Source organism: Bicyclus anynana, chromosome 24 (assembly GCF_947172395.1).
Source record: "Bicyclus anynana chromosome 24, ilBicAnyn1.1, whole genome shotgun sequence".
In the NCBI taxonomy this organism is placed as follows: domain Eukaryota; kingdom Metazoa; phylum Arthropoda; class Insecta; order Lepidoptera; family Nymphalidae; genus Bicyclus; species Bicyclus anynana.
The window spans coordinates 10,583,031-10,602,837 of NC_069106.1; the positions used below are offsets into that span (position 1 = coordinate 10,583,031).

Here is a 19,807-nt window from a genome sequence, read left to right on the forward strand (position 1 = left end):
GAAATTTAAATGTATTATCTATGGAATTTGCCAATTTGGAATTTGGATAGTGGTTTCATTTCATGATTTCATATTTGTGGGTGATTGTCGTCTGTGGTTTCATGTTCATGGTGCTTGGTGATTACTCGATTTCTCTTTCTTTTCGTACATTAATTTAAAGTTATTTACGACATTTAATAATTCTTGTGTACTTTCAATCATTTTGATAATGTGCTCGTAAAGTGTACAACTAGTGAGCAGCGACATAAAATCAATGTTCGTACGTGGTTTGTAATTGTGAAGCTTACGATTTGAAGATGGCCAACAATCGTATACCGTCTGGTCCGAATACGCCCGGAAGCCAGCAGACACCCACGCAGCAGGGTATAAAAATATTCATACAGAGAGACTACTCTGAAGGGACTGCGGTCAAGTTCCAAACGAGGTTCCCACCGGAATTGGAAGATCGGGTTTGTGAAAGTTTCTCTTTGTTTATCAACCCGCCCCAGTTATGTACACCGTCATTTTTTGTCTTTATACGTGTAAAATACATTAATAAACAAGGTTTTTGAATAATAGTTTACTTAATACAACACATACAACATAGGCCAGTTATTTAGTCCAGCACCTGATTCATTGAATATAGGTAATCGTCTGGGCTTTTCTAATAAGAAATAATAAATGCCTAATATGGGCATGTCGGGTTACCCTACAAGCACATACTAGCCTTGACTTTGTTGTCTTGAAATCTATGATATTATTTTAAACAAGTAAGTAATTATCTAAAATAAAAGCTGCCATTTATCTAAAACTTAATTAGAGAATGTCTTAGCATTCCAAGGATGCATGGTGCATATGCCAGTGTCCATAGTGTGGCAGAAATAAAACCTCTGAGCAGTGCCAGCAACCTGTAACCAGTGACCCTACATGCAACTAGCGAGATAATCTCTTGAAGAGTAATGGAGTAAAGTCAACCAATTACAGAGCTACCAGAAATATTGCTATCTCTTTACCCGGAAATATCCCTATATCTAAAGATATGGGACTGAGAATTTTTTGCTGTCATTGGTTGAGATTTTGTCTATTTTTTTCACAAGATATGTCTCCGGATACATGTTAGCACCACAGGTTGTAGGACATCTGGTGGGAGGCTTCTGCTGTGGCTAGTTACCACCCTACCTTTCATTTCATTTCATCCTCCTCCTAACCTCCTGCTCCTAAAAGTTGGCCTGAATCCATCATAGGTTTCATCATCACTTACCATCAGGTGAGATTGTAGTCTAGAGCTAACTGGTAAAAAATAAAAAAAAAGGATATCATTTATTAACTTACAGAAGAGTATTCCCTCATAGGTTATATCTTCACTGACCATCAGGCTTGTCATTGCAGATAAGCCTTGGCCTTAATACCGTAACAAAATAATATTTATTTATTTCATTAGTATGGACAAATCCAGTGACACTAATAAAGTAGGTCACATCAAAGATACTTCAAGATCAAGATTATCACATCATTTCACACCTTTATTGATAGCAATATAATAAAAAAATGTCTTTTTACAGATAGACAGACAAACATTTGAATTTACAATGGAGAGATTGAATGAACATTTTGAAATGGCAGAGACGGCAGACTGCAGCACTTACTGTGAGGGGTGCCTGGCCTGCCTCACTGCTTACTTTATTTATATATGCACAGAAACACATTATGAGAAGGTAAGATGATTTATTTATAGTATTAGTTAACAGAACAAGCAGTTTGTTCATCTAATGTTGAGCAGAAAGCCTTACTAATTCAACTCTTGGACTTATGTGCACTTTTCCCTACCCCTACCCTACCAATACCCCTTTAGGGATGTGAATAATTGATGTTGGTGGATTCACAGACAGAGTTTGGTAACATACACTGCAACAAAAATTTTACATATGTTAAATTTTTAATTTGACAAGTTTGTTTGTTTGGTATAACATAATCTCAGGAAAAAAAAAAATTTGGTTGAAAAATTAAAAAAAAAAAATTTTGAGTTAAAAAATGAAAAATTCTTTCAGCGTCAAATAGCCTGGATTAGAGGAAGGCTATATCAGTGAAAAATATACTTGTGTAACGCTGCAGGATACAGCTAGTACATAATGAATCACATGTGCATCATTCTCCTACAGAAGGGAACCCTTTTGACAAATTACAACTTGATATGATATTTCATTGTAGTGGGTGTAAGGCGTAGAATGCACTCGGAACTTGTCAAGTTTCAGTAGAATTCATCCAGTAGTTTCTGAATGAAATGTTTATGAAAAATGCTTGTTAACTTTATTGTTTTTTCCGGCGTTTTTAATGCAGTATCTAATTTGACTCGTGACTCTAAGACCTCCCGAAAGCAGTTCCAATCTGTATGTCGGTTGAAAAGACTTTCAGGTTTTTCATTGTGAATAATGTTAGTGCTTACAGTTAGCAATACAGGGGTGTGGTCATAAATAAACATGGCTTTCATTTGTGCTTAAACTGGAAATTAATAAAAAATAGAATTGGTAATTAATAATAATAAAACCCTTTATTCAGAAGTATGTGCTTTAAGGCAAAAGTCTACAATCATCTCCACAGTTTCATGTCCCTCGCAGCCCTACTTTAATCTCTTTATTTCTATCGATTTCAGCACCTCAGGAAAATATCAAAATTCATAGCAACACAGAACGAAAGAGTCTACAACCCGAGAGGTATACATATAACCGATCCAATACTCCGTGGGTTACGAGTCATTGAGATAACCATAATAGACGTCCCAAACTGCCAGAGTCCTACGGGTAACTCGACTAACTCACAGCTGAGGCACACTTGACCACCACACGAGAACAGGGAGTTCTTTATGTAACAATTAAGATATTGGTTTTAATATGTTTGGTGCTTCGTCGCTCACATTAATATGGACATAGAAATAACTGTTACATCCAAACACCATTTTAAATTATAGACATGTTACGTGCATTCAAAATCAGCACACAAAGTGATCCGAATTTAGTTGCCTCACTGACACACACATGCAACATTTTATGTTTATGTTATATTTATGTTTTACACTTATTTTACACACAAATCGACACTATTTAGGTATTATTTGTTTCTAACTTTCGTTGTTTACTATTTTATTAAATGAAATTAAGACAATTAGCCACTTTTCTGCACCTCAGTTTAGATGTCTAGTAACTTGAGTGAGGAAATCCTCACAATAAGCGTTTTCTCAAGGATCAGTGCCTTCTGTTTCTGACCTTTTTGAGGTGTTGTTTGAAGCTTTTCATTAAAACACCATTGGCTGAAAGTACATGAGCAATAATAGTTGTTAAATAAACATTATATGTATATTATGGCGGTAATCATTATTATTAAAATGTTGAATGATTATGTTTGTCACTATTGAAGTTAGCCATTCATCAGCCAATTACAGATTTCAAGCTAAAAAGATATCATGAATATATTTTAATAAATAATTTATATTATGTTATCTATACTAATATTATAAAGCTGAAGAGTTTGTTTGTTTGATTGATTGAACGCGCTTAATCTAAAGCACTACTGGTCTGATTTGAAAAATTCTTTCAGTGTTAGATAGCCCATTTATAGTGGAAGGCTATTATCCCCGTATTCCTACGGGAACGGGAACCACGCGAGTTAAACCGCCCGGCGTCAGCTAGTTTATAATATATATCAGAGTTAGGATGCTAATGGTCCATTTCCATTTCCAGTTCCATTGGTCCTGGACGTGAAATTCAAATTTTTTATTTACATCAAAACATGTGTACAAGTTGTCAAGAAATTCAGTGTAGATCACAGATTAATCAATACTAGGCAGATAGAGCGTACGAAACACGACGGTGTCGTAGCCGCTCTAAATACAAAATTCAAAACAAAAACATTCTCGAGTCATTACAACACGAAGCGTCGCGTCAGTAACTTTTTTAATATTATCCAAGAAAAATGGCGTCTTATATTTTTAAATATTTTAAAAACTGTTTAAAATTAAATAAGATGGAGTATTTTTTTTAATTGGTAATTTTTGATTATCATATTAATTAACCTAATTGTTGTAAGTATTAAATTTTGAAATACAAATTATGAAATAATTTTGTATATGCCATCCGCATATATCAAGGAGACGCGTGACGGCTGTTTTTTTATGGGTTTCACCGGCTTCAACACGCTGCTGGTAAAGACTCATTCTGTATGATCTTTATTCTATGGTGTAGATACAATGTTTTACCTTTACTGGCAAAATATTGTATCTTATCATGACCAGAAATTACATTATGACCAGAATATCTGATGGTCAGACTGTTTCTTAAGTTTACAAAACAAATTTGAAACTGTCATGTCTTGTAAGGGGATGAATTATAAAATAAACACATATTTTCGAAATCACGATTATTTTGCAATAGGCATGTAAAAATTAGATAACCGACTTAAAGTGTCTCATCTTCTCATGATAATGTTCTTAACAATCAATGATAATAGATAACATAATATTTTATCTATATAAAATTTTCAAGTATTGTTTGATAAGGGATCATGGAAAAAATCGGGTGTGGTGGTGTCAAGATGTACAACCATAGATTTCAGGTCATTGGACACATATCAACTCTGTATCACTTATCGGCTGAGATGAGACAATTGCATTACGGTTCCGTTTAGTGAGCGTTGCAGTAAAGAAGTTCATATAAATCAGATTCTCTAGCGAAGGGTTGACACGAAGCTAAGGGTTTACTGAGACATTATGATATCCATGGAAACTATAAAAAAATAGGTTTAATAGTTGTACATTTGAGTATCTTCAGATTAATTCACTATTTTTGATGTATGTTAGTTGTCACGTACGAAATTGGGATTCTACCATCGATCTCCTATTAAAAAGTAGATGCGCAATCAGCGACCATAAAACGTCTCCACTCAATGAGTGCCAAACACAACTTCTTGGCACTCAATTCAAGTAGTTGCATTTGCAAATTCAACCTTAAACTCAATCCTTAAGGTTGAATTTGCTCTGAATTTGGGATTGTATTGAAAATTGGACATTTAAAGGCTTTTAGGTATAATTTTCTTTACTCATAATTCTAAAACTGTCAAAGCAAAATTGGGCAGCTTTTAAGTGAAATTTTCTACATGATTGTGTGTCCTTTTATTATAAGAGGTCAATGGATTCTTTGTAACAAATGTCATTCAGTGCTTACTGACAACCCTTCGTGGATATCATACATTTATTTTAATAGGTTGTTAATAAATACCAAATTAGAGAACAGGCCAGCGGGAGTGTGGAAACATGCTATTTTCAAAACCACCACAGTCAAACTTCATAATTCAGTACCTACAGATCTCACAATAAGGCCTAAGCTCTCAATTTCAGGCTTCGTAAAATGAGGTAGGCTATTATATCTGAGACAAATAGTGCTTTTTTAGTTAACAATCCCTTTCAATCTCAGACCAATTATAGAAGGACCTGTATCGCACTCATAGTCACGAACAAAATTGTCTGTCATTTTCTGAGGAAACGAGCTTACATTTGGTATATATCTTATACTAAATTAGAAGTTTTGGCCCGTTTTTTACACCAATCAACTACACAAAAAGGTATTTTTACGGAGCTCTTTAACCGACTAACACGATTGCAACTATTTAACATCGATTCTATAGAGACAGATTTTATAATTATCATTAGATCGTTGATCATATACTTTGACAGAAAAGTAACGTCTAACGAGGCAGGTCCTATACAATAATTGGTCTGAGCTTTCAATACAGTCCACTTTATTAAACTTCAAAAATTAGAATTTTCTGTAACAGTTGTTTCTGTGTCGTTTCATGTATACCATTTGATACACGAGGTCATTCCAATTGTTTGAGTATGTATTGATTGATTGACATAATATGATTGTTGGTATTATTAGATATGTATATAATTATTCATATGTTTTAGTGTTTACCAGTTATTTTTGCTACTGCTTTTTTATTGTAGATTAAACGAATTTACCTTAAGTGAAGTTCTATACTAATTATACGAGTGTTTTTAACTTATTAGATTATTTCTGTTATTTATTATTATTATGACACTGACCGACAACGTGTGATGTTACACATCCATCGTAGAATTTTCATCTCAGGGACTTGGCATTGACTGAAACAACTATCGGGACAATAATAGTTGACTCAACATTCCACATGGAGGTAATCTCGTGAGCAAGGTCCAAGTATACTTTTTGATACTTTTTCCTTTTTAGCTTTAACCAGATTATCGTTACAAATTACACAATAATCTTGAAGTCTTAAAACGGCGAAGTATAATTATTATAATATTATAACTCACTTCGTTTGGTTTATAAACCACTATCAAGTTTGATAAAATCATTATTGTGTATTTGTTATACTACATAATTAGGGCCAATGAAGATTTAATTTTTTTTACATAAACTCGATGGCTTTGAAACTATCACTCCACACACACACAGTCCAAGGCTTAACAGTCAAAAGGACCACATTATAATCCAAAAGTTCTAGGGTTCAATTCTCGCTCGATTGAATATTTTCATACCCCTAACACTAGCTTTTGATTATGTTGGGATTACTAGTCATATTTTAAAGATATTTTTAATAATACATTCAGATTTCTAATCTATCTTTAAAAGCACAGGTAATCTATCTTTCTTATCTATCTTTATAGGTAATAACAACAACTTAGATTTACACTTTGTAACCAAAATGATTGGTCAGATCAATGTATCAAAAATAACTGGTAGATACTAAACTAAAATGTATGTAAAATCATAAACCACACTTTTTGTGACATGAGCACCTAATACTAATATATTAAAACCAATTGCGTATTTTAAGTACCTAATTAAATAATAAGTTAATTCGCTAATATTGACAAGTTGCTGCGAATGTGGAATGCTGAACAAATATAGACATTTTTAGGATGCACTTTTAAAAATATAACTTATAGGTATTGACAGAGGTCCGAACTAGGATCAATTTAGGATTTTATATTATTTAAATTAGTTCAGGTTTGCTTTGGTGGTAGAATTTATGTGATGTTCGTCACATGTCCGGACTCCCTATAAGGATAGCTAAAAAAAACGAAAATATAGAAATATGCATAGCTGAGATTTTTCTATCGAGTTCTTAATGTATATGCCTATAGCATTCATATCTTTTTTTTTTTTATTCTTTACAAGTTAGCCCTTGACTACAATCTCACCTGATGGTAAGTGATGATGCAGTCTAGGATGGAAGCGGGCTAACTTGTTAGGAGGAGGATGAAAATCCACACCCCTTTCGGTTTCTACACGGCATCGTACCGGAACGCTAAATCGCTTGGCGGTACGTCTTTGCCGGTAGGGTGGTAACTAGCCACGGCCGAAGCCTCCCACCAGCCAGACCTGGGCAAATTAAGAAAATCTCAATCTGCCCAGCCGGGGATCGAACCCAGGACCTCCGTTTTGTAAATCGACCGCGCATACCACTGCGCCACGGAGGCCGTCAAAAACATGATAACAGTGATGATGATGATATAACAGGCATTTCAACCTACCTAATGTAAATATTTGTGCAGCAACTAATTATGTACTATTTATATCTGATTGTGTGAACGAACTCCCTTATAAAATCTCTCTATCATAGTCGTACGATTGACCTAATAGGCGTTTTCACACACGAAATCCAGTGTTGGTAAGCTTAGGAAACAATTTTTAATAGGCATAGCGTGTGAGTTCTCACCAGCGCAATATATGTTATAATATCGTATGATGTTTGAGACGTTTGTATATAGACTGTTGAAAACGCCTGTAAGTCGATGGTTTTAACTAGAGAAAGGCACTGCATTTATGCATATATGATGTGCCAGCTTGCGATAGCTCTGTCCTATACGTCAAGTTGACGTTTATACGGACGGCAATGTGGATATTTATGATTGAATTTAGTTAAAAGTTAGTTAAGTTTAGAATTTTTAACTTATTTAAGTAATATTAATTTGAAATGTATAATAATTCATGGTAGATTTTATACGTATAACTTAGCCAGATAAAGGATTATAGAATTTTGAGGTAAATTATTGATTAAAATTACTATTATTTAATATTAGAAGGTAGTTTATATATTTTTTGTAACAAAATGAAAGAAGTAATGTTTTATTAATTTTATGTAGGTACGAGTATGGTAGGTGTGTTATAAAACACTATATGTTATATGTTAATTATTGTTATTTTATATATGTGGTTAAACAATGCGAGTGTATCGCGTGTGATTCATAGGTACTTGTTAAATTTTATTTCAGTCAGTGTTACCGGTGATGAAAATTTTACTTGAGTCGATTTTTGATTTTATTTTCTGTTTATCATATTTATAAAACTGTAAAAAAAAACATAATAATTTCATCATAATGATTCCAAAATACCATCGATCTCCTATCAAAAAGTGGATCCACAATCAGCGACCAAAAACGTCCCCACTCAATGAATGCCAAACACAACTTCTTGACACTCAATTCAGGTAGTCGCATTTGCAATATCAACCTTAGACTCAATGCTTAAGGTTGAATTTTCTCTGAATTTGGGATTTTATTGAATGTTTGACTAGGCCTTTAGGTATAATTTTCTTTACCAACAATTCTAAAACTGTCAAAGCAAAATTGACCAGTTTTCAAGTGAAATTTTCTACATGATTGTGCGTCCTTTTATTATAAGAGGTCAATGTAAATTACAAAAGGTTATCACTGAATGAAGCAGAAGATATTTTGACTGTTTCTAGACAGAGCTCAATTATTTTATTTAGGGAACTTAGTTATATTGCATTGACAAAGTACACTTAACGTGAAAAGTCTGGGAACATATGTCAATGAATCACATGTGAGTCTTTATAATGAAATGCATTTCAAACAGTGTTATTAGTAACGAGCTAGTTTTTTATTAACCGACTTCAAAAAAAGGAGGAGGTTCTTCCAGAAATAAACTAAAAAGCGAAAAATAACATCGTATGTGCTACCTTTTACCGTTATACGTGACTGGCTTTGCACCGCCTTCAAAGTGATCAGAAGGTAGCACATACGATTTTATTTATCGCTTTTTAGTTTACTTTTGTGATTTTGAAGTCAGTTCAATTTTATTGTTAAAAAGATTTTATGTAAACAATGTTTTCTTTTTAAAATGAATATGGGTCCTGTTTCTGTTTGTGTGACCTTAAATAAGATTTTCGAGTCTCCTTTACGACATCTACGTCGCAAGAACAAACTCATGATTGAGATCTAGATCGAAACTGTTTATATTACTATTTTAATTTTTTTACAGATTGGGCGAATTCATTTTTAATTATTTCTTTTTAATAGGGATGATGACAGATTAGGCGAATTCATGTTTAATTATTTCTTTTTAATAGGGATGATGACAGTTTTTTAAATTGTATATAAAATATGAATATGCTAATAGTAAACCAATTTTGTAAAATTAACATGTGCGATCATTACTTTCGGAGCTACAGGGATTTAAAGGGTCAGATTTGCGGCGCTGCCGTGGATCCCTGATAAACGCCCCATACAAAATGGTACGAACTAATGACGTCGTAGGTAATGTAATGTTCGTTAGATTTGTATGGACGTTCAAACAAAATTACTAATATCTTTGTTATTTCTGCGTTTATGTTTATAGTTCATGTATTAAAAAATGTTACATTTAATGTAAATAAGCTAAAACTCCATTAATTTTCATCTAATTACGATAAAAGATTTTTAATAGATTTTGAAATTTTATAATCTTATTTATTTTGGAAATATCTAGGAAATCTTTGCTTTTTATGTATAAATTAGTTAACATTGACCTTATTTACCCAAATTTATCATACAAATCATTATATTCAAACCTAGTCATCATCCCCATTGTATCTGTACAGCTCGTGCGGAGTAACTTGACAGCTGGCTCGAATGATGTTTGTACTGTGATTGTTTGGTTGTGTTTGGTAGCCAGGCGTCAAGTTAATGCGCACGAATTATAGTGATATTTTATTAACAACGACATAGTGAAGTCAGTTATTTTCAATGATGTTGACATGGACGACGGAAACGGATATTAACTTTAGTAAAATCTTCCTTAGCGTTATATTCGGTAATTTAAATTAGATTATATTTATTATACCCGGATAAATAAATTAATTTCTTACCATATTTTAATAGATCCTAAAAATATTTTTAGTGATATTTATGTTATAGATATAAGGCAATGTATATTATTGTAAAAAATATTTCGATTTGTATAAATAAATTATATTAGAAAGATAATAATTGTGATTTTATTTCAAGCACTGACATACCTTGTAGCTAATCTATATTATACGTAAGTAAAGTGTGTGATGTTGTAGGGGGTAATCTCTGGATCTACTGAACCGATTTTGAAAATTCTCTTACCACTAGAAAACCACGTTATTTGTGAGTGTCGTACGCTATATTTCATCCCCGTATCCTTAAGGGAACGGGAACCAAACGGGTGAAACCGCGGGGCGTCGGCTAGTTACTATGACCGGGACCTACAGATTAATAATATCTTATATCCCCTTATAGAATCCTGACTACGCCCTTGAGAATTGCCTAGATATTGGATAGTGACCCTTATCCTGAAATCCTTATCAGAATCCTGGCTACACCCTTGAGTACCTAGGCATTGGATAGTGATTAAAATTGTGGTCATCCTAAGTCTTTCTGGTAGGCTTATATGTATTGTTAAATGGCAATACAGATTACATTACAGTCTTAGACGTAGTTAGATGTAGTTGTGTGTTAATAAAAATATTGAACGCCTACATAAAATATAACCGCAATTTTCTATGAAATTTTCAACAGTTCTTTACAGAACAAATTATAAACGTTTTGTGACTAAGTACGATTTCTTCGTAAGTTGTTTGTAGTATAGGTTTGGTTCATAATGTTTGTTATTCTTTCACGCCGCAACTACTGAATGATTTTGGCTGAAATTCGGAATGAATATAGGTACCTACTTATTATAGATACATATTGAAACGAAAGAGCGATATTCACAAAAATTTAACAGTATTAGATATGTCGAAACTGAGGCGAAAAAGTGGATAAGTAATTACATATCTGAATTTCATTTAAGTAGTCTCACTTTAATAGTAGGAAAACAACGAAAGTTACTTAAACAAATAATCCTACAGTGGAGCTAAATTATGATCACTTTTTGCGGCGATTTTGTAGACACGTAACATCCATTGGCGTATCTAGGATTATTTCCTAGGGTGGGCCTGCCCCCCTACATGCAGTCTATTATTAGTAACATAATAGAATTCCATATCGGTAACCTACATCCTAGGGTGGGCACAGGTCCATTCTAGGGTGTGCACGGCTCACCCGGCCCCCCGCTATATACGCCTATGAACATAGCTAATAGTACTAAATCGTTGGATACACTACACTCCTTTTGTTGGAAGCCGAAATAAATTAAATACGAGTGAAATTTCAACACTGACGCTACGGGAATCTAGTTGCAATGATTATTATGTTGTAGGTAACAGAATCTTCATGTCCCATAAATTGGTACCCGAAGCATCAATTTTCTCGCGTCTGAAATTCGATCGTAATTCGTGTAGGGCGAGTCGTAAACATCGCTTTATGACATCTAATTACATGACGTTATTACTTGGACGTAGGCGGCAGCTATTGTGTCCGGGAATGGTACAAAACAGGAATGAATTTCACCTTATAGTCATACTAGCTGACGCCGCGTGGTTCCCGTTCCCGTAAGAATACAGGTACAATACATAGCCTATAGCCTTCCTCGATAAATGGGCTATCTAACACTGAAAGAATTTTTCAAATCGGACCAGTAGTTCTGAGTTTTCAATCAAACAAACCAACAAACTCTTCAGCTTTATAATATTAATATAGACTAGCAGTTGCCCTGCGGTTTCATCCGTGTAGTTTCCGGTCCCAGGGATAAAATATAGCCTAAGCCACTCACAAATAACATGGCTTTCTATTGGTAACAGAATTTTCAAAATTCAATTCAATTCGGTTCAGTAGAATCCTCACAAAACCTCTTAAAACCGACATAAACCACTAAACCTACACTATATGCATCATGTGGCTACCTTTAGATAATGTTTCGATGTACTAGTTTTTAAATTTTTGACTTTTTACCTTAACTACAATCTCACCTGCTGGTAAGTGGTGATGCAATCTAAGATGGAAGAAGGCTAATTTGTTAGGAGAATAAAAATCCACACCCCTTTCGGTTTCTACGGTACGTACGTTTCAGTACGTCTTTGTCGGTAGGGTGGTAACTAGCCACGGCTGAAGCCTCCCACCAGCCAATATGTACATCTATGTATTTTAATACTTACCTACTGTAGGTATACATATATTTGGTGTTCCAAATAATGAACAAACAAATAAATATTGGTGATTACGCCTATGCTTATAACTTACTAAAGCAAGTAACCTATCAAGTTGTAAACCTGAGTAGGTAACTTAGTTACTGCCATCATAATTAGAACCGTAAACTGTGGCGGCGTACCCACGTGTCGAGGGTCTAATTAAACTGGCCAGTTTACAACTTGGCAGTAAAGTAAGCAATATGCTATGTTGATTGATAAACGAATTGGTCCCGATATAACTTGTAGGCAACGATATTATAAACTATAGATATGTTATGTGCCTACAAACTCACCGCAAAACGTAAACCGAATTTAGCTACTCAACTGAGCGCACACATGTACAATTTTGTGTTTAATTCCATTATAATAAGTATATTTATATACAGGGTGTCCTGTAAATATTACGACATACTTTACAAGATGACAGCTGACATCAAGGTTTACTAAAATAACGCAATATATGTTAGACGAGCGTGGTGGGTCTTAGCTTCATATCCCACCTCAGTCGTAAAGTAAGTTGATAACGATGAAACTCATTCAATTACGACAACACCAATATTATTATCAACCCATATTCGTCTCACTGCTGAGCACGAGTCTCCTCTCAGAATGAGAAGGGTTAGTCCACCTCGTGGGCTCAATGACTTCACACTTCGAATTGGCAGACTTTACACACGCAAAGAATGAAGCTAATTCTCAGGTAGTGCTTACCTGAGAATTTACTTACTTAACCCGTTTCTTCACAATGTTTTTGCTTCACTGTTTGGCACACGTGATATTTATTTTCTTATAATTACGACATAGAGACTAGAGTTGTATAATTGAAATACTCGTATAGTCAGTTTGCAGGAAAGCACAAAGCTAACCTTTGCCTTTTGAAAAATCTTTTAGTAATGACGTTCGTTTCAAAGTTGTTTGAGTTTCCACAGTCGTTCGACAGTTCCTTTCAGTTAAGCAGGAAAATGAGAAAAATCACTTTTCTACCCCCTACCAAGTGTATTCGTCAGTAACCAACCACCTCGGCTCACTGTTGAGTACGTCTTCTTAAAGAATAAGAGGGGTTTGCAAACTTCACTCAATTCTCAGGTATGCAGGTTTCCTCACAATGTTTTTCCTACACCGTTTGAGTGTTTGAGACACGTGATATTTGCACATACATAGTTGGAGCTGCATGCCCCGGACCGAATTCGAACCTGCGACTGAATCGAAGGTAGAGGTTATATCCACTATCTATCACAAATATATAGTGAAATATTACTACATTTTATTTATTTAGTGGACGCCCGCGACTTTGTCCGGGTGATAAAATAAAATAGGATGTAGGATGTGTTTGTGATACTAAAAAAAGAATTAACTTAATTTCTTTCTTTCTTTCATTCGATAGGTATTCAGTTTTTTTCGAATCCCGCGATAACCACGGATTTTGCCGGTAAGTATTATATCAGTAAGTTCTGGTCCAAGGTCTAATTTATATCTAAATCAAATTTCATCCAAATCTGTACAGTGGTTTAGTCGAAAAAGGCAAATAGACAGGCAGGCTTAGGTACCTTCGCATTTACAAAATTAGTATGAACTAGAGGAATTGTATAGAAAGTCCTTAATTTTTAATTTCCTTAAAATTTGGTAGTAATGTGTACCTTTTAACAGAAAAATACTAAAAACAATGTCATTCAGGATTTTTAAAAATTCTAGCCCTTAAATGTATTTTATTAGCACCTTCGCATTTACAAAAATAGTATGAACTAGCGGAATCGTATAGAAAGTCCTTAATTTTTTAGTTTCCTTGAAATTTGGTAGTAATGTACCTACCAGAAAAATACTAAAAATAATGTCATTCAGGAATTTTAAAAATTATACCCTTAAATGTGTATTATGTATTAGTAATTTAAAATGTAATGTGATTATGACCTTTTATTATTGACATGTGTTTCTCTCTTTCTATGTATGATTGAGTCCTTGTTAAAGGGGGTTGAAGATAGAAAGGACTTGGGTACGATGTTATTTTTCGCTTTTTGGAGTAAGTAATGCATCTTTAAAGTTTTTTTGTCAAAAAGATTTTATTTGTTTCATGTCTACGCTGATTCTAAGCCCACGCTAACGAAGTCGATGGCAAGTCGTGAATAATTGTTGTTTACCATAGTAGGGGTAAATCACGATTCATTTGGAAGTACTTGAAGCAAGAGTTAAGATTCCTTCCGGCCATTCGTTACGACTCCTTTGTGGCCCACGTTGTACCCTCTTCACCTTTAAATTTTACTTTACATTAAAATAAAATGAAAATGTGTTTTAGTATAATCGTGTAAATAACTATAGGCACAAAAAAACAGTTATATTGTAATCACAAACCAGTCACTTCATTTTTATTTATTTTTATTATTAAATAACACTTTAGCTCTTGATTGCAATCTCATCAGCTGGCCTATTCACTAATTTGGTCTTTATTAACAACCTATTAAAATAAACATCACATCAACTGCGTATTTTATGATATCCACGAAGGGTTGTCAGTAAGCATCTGATGGAGGTCATATCCACTGGGCTATCACTGCTCTTACCTGAAACCTGCATACCAGAGAATTATCTTCATTCTCTGCGTATGTGAAGTCTGCCAATCCGCATTGGGCCAGCGTGGTGGACTATTGGCCTAACCCCTCTCATTCTGAGAGGAGACTCGAGCTCAGCAGTGAGCCGAATATGGGTTGATGACGATCTGATGGAACCTCTATTTCTTATATGTCTACTAACATAATACGTCAAAGTTAGTGAATAGGGATGATGACAGTTTTTTTTAATTGTATATAAATTAAGAGTATGCTAATTGTAAAGCAATTTTGTAAAAGGAACAGGGTATCTGCGATCATTACTTTCGGAGCTACAGGGATTTAAGGGGTCAGATTTGCGGCGCTGCCGCGGATCCCTGAAACACGCCTCATACAAAATGGCACGAACTAATGACGTCGTAGGTAATGTAATAATCGTTAGATTTGTATGCGCGTTCAAACAAAATTACTAATATCTTTGTTATTTGTGCGTTTATGTTTATAGTTCCCATATTAAAAAATGTCACATTTAATGTAATTTCATCTAATGAATTTTCATCTAACTACGATAAAAGATTTTTAATAGATTTTGAAATGTTATAATCTCATTTATTTAGCAAATATCCAGACAATCTTTGCTTTTTATGTATAAATTAGTTAACATTGACCCTATTTACCCGAACGTATCATAAAAATCAATATATTCAAACCTAGTCATCATCACCATTAGCCGGCACATATTACGACGATGCAGTCCAGGAGAGTCATATCCACATACATTAAATTCGCAAATATAATGTATACTGACTATGTGCAGTACATTATATATATGCATATATACCTACTATATGTTTTGATGCACTAATTACTTTGCCAGGTAACAAATGAGCGGCGACCTTTATTCAAATCAAGTGTGCCCCAAGTCGTCGATGTTAATTATAAGATATCGAAGAGTTGAGTTGAGAGTTCAAATTGCTTTTGTTCCAAAGTTTGTACTTGGCCACCTACAAGTGTTATCACGGCGAAGTTATAATCGATACAAAGTCGAGATCGGTCTTGAGATCAACTTAGGGCGTATTCACACAGAAAGCAGGTTGCCTGCGCCGATCTACCAGCGTATAGCGCCGATCTATCTGTTTGAGATATTTAATTTCTTAAGATGCACATAACTGAAAAGTTTGTACATGCCCCGGATCGGGTTCAAACCTACGCCCTCCAAATTAAAGGCAGAGGTCATACCTATTGGCCTATCACATCTTTTATGGGTACCGCCAGCCAATTCACTAACTTTAACGTATGTTAGCTACCTAATAGGTATAATAATTTTTTAAGATAAAAATTGTTACTAATCTTACTAACTCTTCTAGATTAATTATCAAACTATGTATTAACCGAAATAAAAAGTTATTTATTTATTTATAATAACTATTAAATCAACAACAACTGCATTTATCGTATTCCGTAAGGGTCATTATTAACAATAATCATAATATCAACTGGACATCTACTCATCGGATAAACTATAAGAAATTGTAATGTTGTCATAAATTGTAAATTATAATGCTGTAAGATTTTTTTTAAAAGAGCAACAGTTGAGTTTCTTGTCGGTATCTTCTCAGCAGAGCCTGCCTTCCGAATCGGTGGTAGAATCATTACAAATAGTTGACTGAAGAGTCAAAAGTGCTTGTAAACTGAGCCTACTTGAAATAAATGATTTTTGATTTGATGACATTTTTACCTGTAGGTAATCTGAATGTTTATCAGTTAGCGTTAAATAAATAGTGAATACGAAATCACGTGACTTAAGAATTGCTAACAATAGCCAGTTGATGAATTTCAGAATTTTCATCACTGTGTTAGCACCGCCTTTAAAGTGATCAGAATGCAGCACATACGATGTTAACGATAACTGAAGGTAAATTAGAGCGATTTAAAAGCATAATTTCTTCAAAAATTCCAAGTCTTTCATTTGAAAATAGTCACCCAGACAGGCTATTTGGTACGCTGTTCAAGACAATAGACAAAGAGTTTTGTAAAATTTTTAACTTTAAACGTATTAATGTTACTCAAAAATTAAAGTTTAGCGAATGGGCTACTGTAGGCATTTACAAAAGTAGAGACAGATTGTACGAGTTGTACGAGGAGAAACAGTATAATCAAACGCGAACATATTTAGAACATGTAAAAAACTATTCAAAAATTTTCAAACGTGTTTGTATTCTTGCAAAATCATTACACATCAAAGATAGAATAATAAAATCTGAAAACAAGGTACAAACAACCTGGAACATAATTAATAAAGAATCAGGCAAAATTAGACCACGTGATATGAGTTTTGAATTAATTGTCAATGATAAAAAGATAAACACCGATAACGAGGTTGTTAATGCCTTTGAAGACTTTTTCCAGAATGTTCCTATCTTGTTAACAGATTCACTGGACTCTTCTGCTACGGAAGCCCAGAGGATATTAAGAGGCCATGTTAAAGAGTGCAACGTTCTTTTTGAATTTCATCATATAACTGTATCAGACATTAAAAAAACTTTTAAACTGTTAAAATTAAAAAGAACTGGAGACATGTGGGGCATGTCAGTGAAAGTAATATCTAACATCATTGATGTCATTGCTCCCCACTTAGCTATTATTTTTAATGAATGCGTGGATTTGGGTATCTTTCCGAACCTAATGAAACATGGCAAACTGTTACCACTTTTTAAATCAGGTGACAAAACTGATGTTAATAATTATAGACCAATTACAATACTGCCAACACTTAGTAAGGTTTTTGAAAAAATCATTTTAAATCAACTTTTAAGTCATTTTAATTTAAATAATTTATTTCACCCTGAACAGTATGGTTTTACTAAAGGTCGCAGTACAACTGATGCAGGTGCTAAACTTTTAAAACATATATATGATGCATGGGAAAATGCTAAGAATGCTATTGGTGTATTTTGTGATTTGTCCAAAGCATTCGATTGTGTTGACCATAACATTCTTTTACTTAAGTTAAGCCATTATGGCATAAAAAGTGTTGCACTCGATCTCATCGCCTCTTATCTTAGTGATAGAACACAAAAGGTATGCATAAATGATTCAAAGTCTCGCGGTTTTTCTAACACAATGGGCGTCCCACAGGGTTCAATTCTGGGTCCTTTTCTATTCCTAGTGTACATAAACGATTTACCACACCATGTTAGCGGCATCTGTGAGATAGTACTGTTTGCTGACGACACATCCCTAATTTTTAAGAGTGACAGAAGTAAAGATAATTCCGACGATGTAAACCGTGCCATATCGCATGTGTCGCATTGGTTCACTGTTAACAACTTACTTTTAAATGCAAAGAAAACTAAATGTATTGAGTTTTCATTACCAAATGTTATAAAATTAGATAAGTCTATAATGATCAATGGTGAAACACTAGAAATAGAGAATTCCACAGTTTTCCTGGGAGTGACCTTGGATTCTAAACTTCAGTGGGGTGCTCATATAGAAAAACTGTCAGGTAAACTCAGCTCAGCTGCTTTTGCAGTGAGAAAAATAAGACAGTTTACTGATGTTGATACAGCTAGACTTGTTTATTTTGCGTACTTTCACAGCGTAATGTCTTACGGTATTTTGTTGTGGGGCAAGGCTGCTGATATACATTCTATATTTGTACTTCAAAAAAGAGCAATTCGAGCAATATATCAACTAAAATCACGCGAGTCCCTTCGTCAAAAGTTTAAAGAAATAGGCATTTTAACAGTAGCCTGTCAGTATATATATAACAGTATAGTTTATGTGAGACAAAATATTAATTTGTACAAACGAAAAGGAGATCTAAACCCACGTCTTACTAGACACGGGCATAAGTTAGTTATTTCTGCATATCGTCTCCAAAGAGTTAAAAAATCTTTTGTGGGTTTGGGTGTACTCTTCTATAACAAGATCCCCAAGACTGTGATGGACTTGCCAATGCACAACTTTAAGCAATGTGTTAAAAAACATTTACTTAGTCGAGGTTACTACACTATTGATGAGTTCCTTAACGACAAAGGTGCTTGGAGGCCATTGGATCAGCTTCCACCTTCACACAGGAAATAAAACTATAAGAAATTGTAATTTAATTGTTATCAAATGTAAATTGTAATACTGTATGACTTTTTCAAAAGAGCAACTGTTGAGTTTCTTGCCGGTATCTTCTCAGCAGAACCTGCCTTCCGAACCGGTGGTAGAATCTTTACAAATAGTCAACTGACGTGTCAAAAGTGCTTGTAAACTGAGCCTACTTGAAATAAATGAATTTTGAATTTTTTGAATTTTGTTATTTTTCGTTTTTTAGTTTATTTTTGTGATTTTGAAGTTGGTTCAAATTTTTGTTAAAAAAAAATTATTTCTACGGGGTGGTATAAATAAAATGTCTTAAACAACGACATTTTCAGACGAAGGACAGGTAATGGAACTCATCAACGGTTTACAGTATACGTTGTGACTGGACTTGATCAATTTGTATCGATGAGAACTTTTCTGGTCTGGTTCTATTTTTTTTTTGGAAAGCAACGATATCACAACACTGTAAGTTGAAGTACAGAATGTGGGTGCTCATATCCACTTCTTTATGTAGCGGTTATCTGCGCTGGTTGATCGACGCAGACAACCTGCGTCCAATGTGAATACGCCTTTAGACACGATTGAGGAGTATGTAGTGAGTCCCTTGCGACGCGCAAAATACGCCGTAAAAAGATGGGATGGAAAAAACGGTCCTAAAACAATAGAACATTATTATTTTTTATCATTTCATGTAAAACTATTGTTCCTTCTCTGAAAATACCTACTCGTAGGTGCTGAATTGTTGGAAAGACATTAAAATGTAAAAGTTACCTCCTTTATTCTTC

The 19,807-nt window shown here is 34.1% G+C and overlaps 1 protein-coding gene across 2 annotated transcripts; it reads left to right on the forward strand.

The window, feature by feature from the left end:
• The first annotated feature begins 51 nt into the window (after nt 1-51).
• Nucleotides 52-10,282, forward strand: LOC112052415 (golgin subfamily A member 7). Of its 2 annotated transcripts, XR_008252098.1 has the most exons (4): nt 52-449; nt 1,542-1,694; nt 2,630-4,954; nt 4,994-10,282. XR_008252098.1 is itself a non-coding variant. In XM_024091472.2 (3 exons), exons 1-3 carry the CDS (start codon nt 297-299, stop codon nt 2,810-2,812), a joined length of 489 nt encoding a protein of 162 aa, XP_023947240.1. In that variant the 5' UTR covers nt 52-296; the 3' UTR covers nt 2,813-10,282. The 2 variants fall into 2 exon arrangements, 1 of the variants encoding a protein (XP_023947240.1); XM_024091472.2 differs by having other exon boundaries at nt 2,630-10,282.
• Nucleotides 10,283-19,807: the final 9,525 nt, after the last annotated feature.

Coding starts and splice junctions, on each gene's coding strand:
- LOC112052415 (XM_024091472.2), top strand. CDS start 297: ATGGCCAACAATCGTATACCGTCTGGTCCGAATACGCCCGGAAGCCAG. Junction 450..1,541: donor CACCGGAATTGGAAGATCGG/GTTTGTGAAAGT, acceptor GTCTTTTTACAG/ATAGACAGACAAACATTTGA. Junction 1,695..2,629: donor CAGAAACACATTATGAGAAG/GTAAGATGATTT, acceptor TATCGATTTCAG/CACCTCAGGAAAATATCAAA.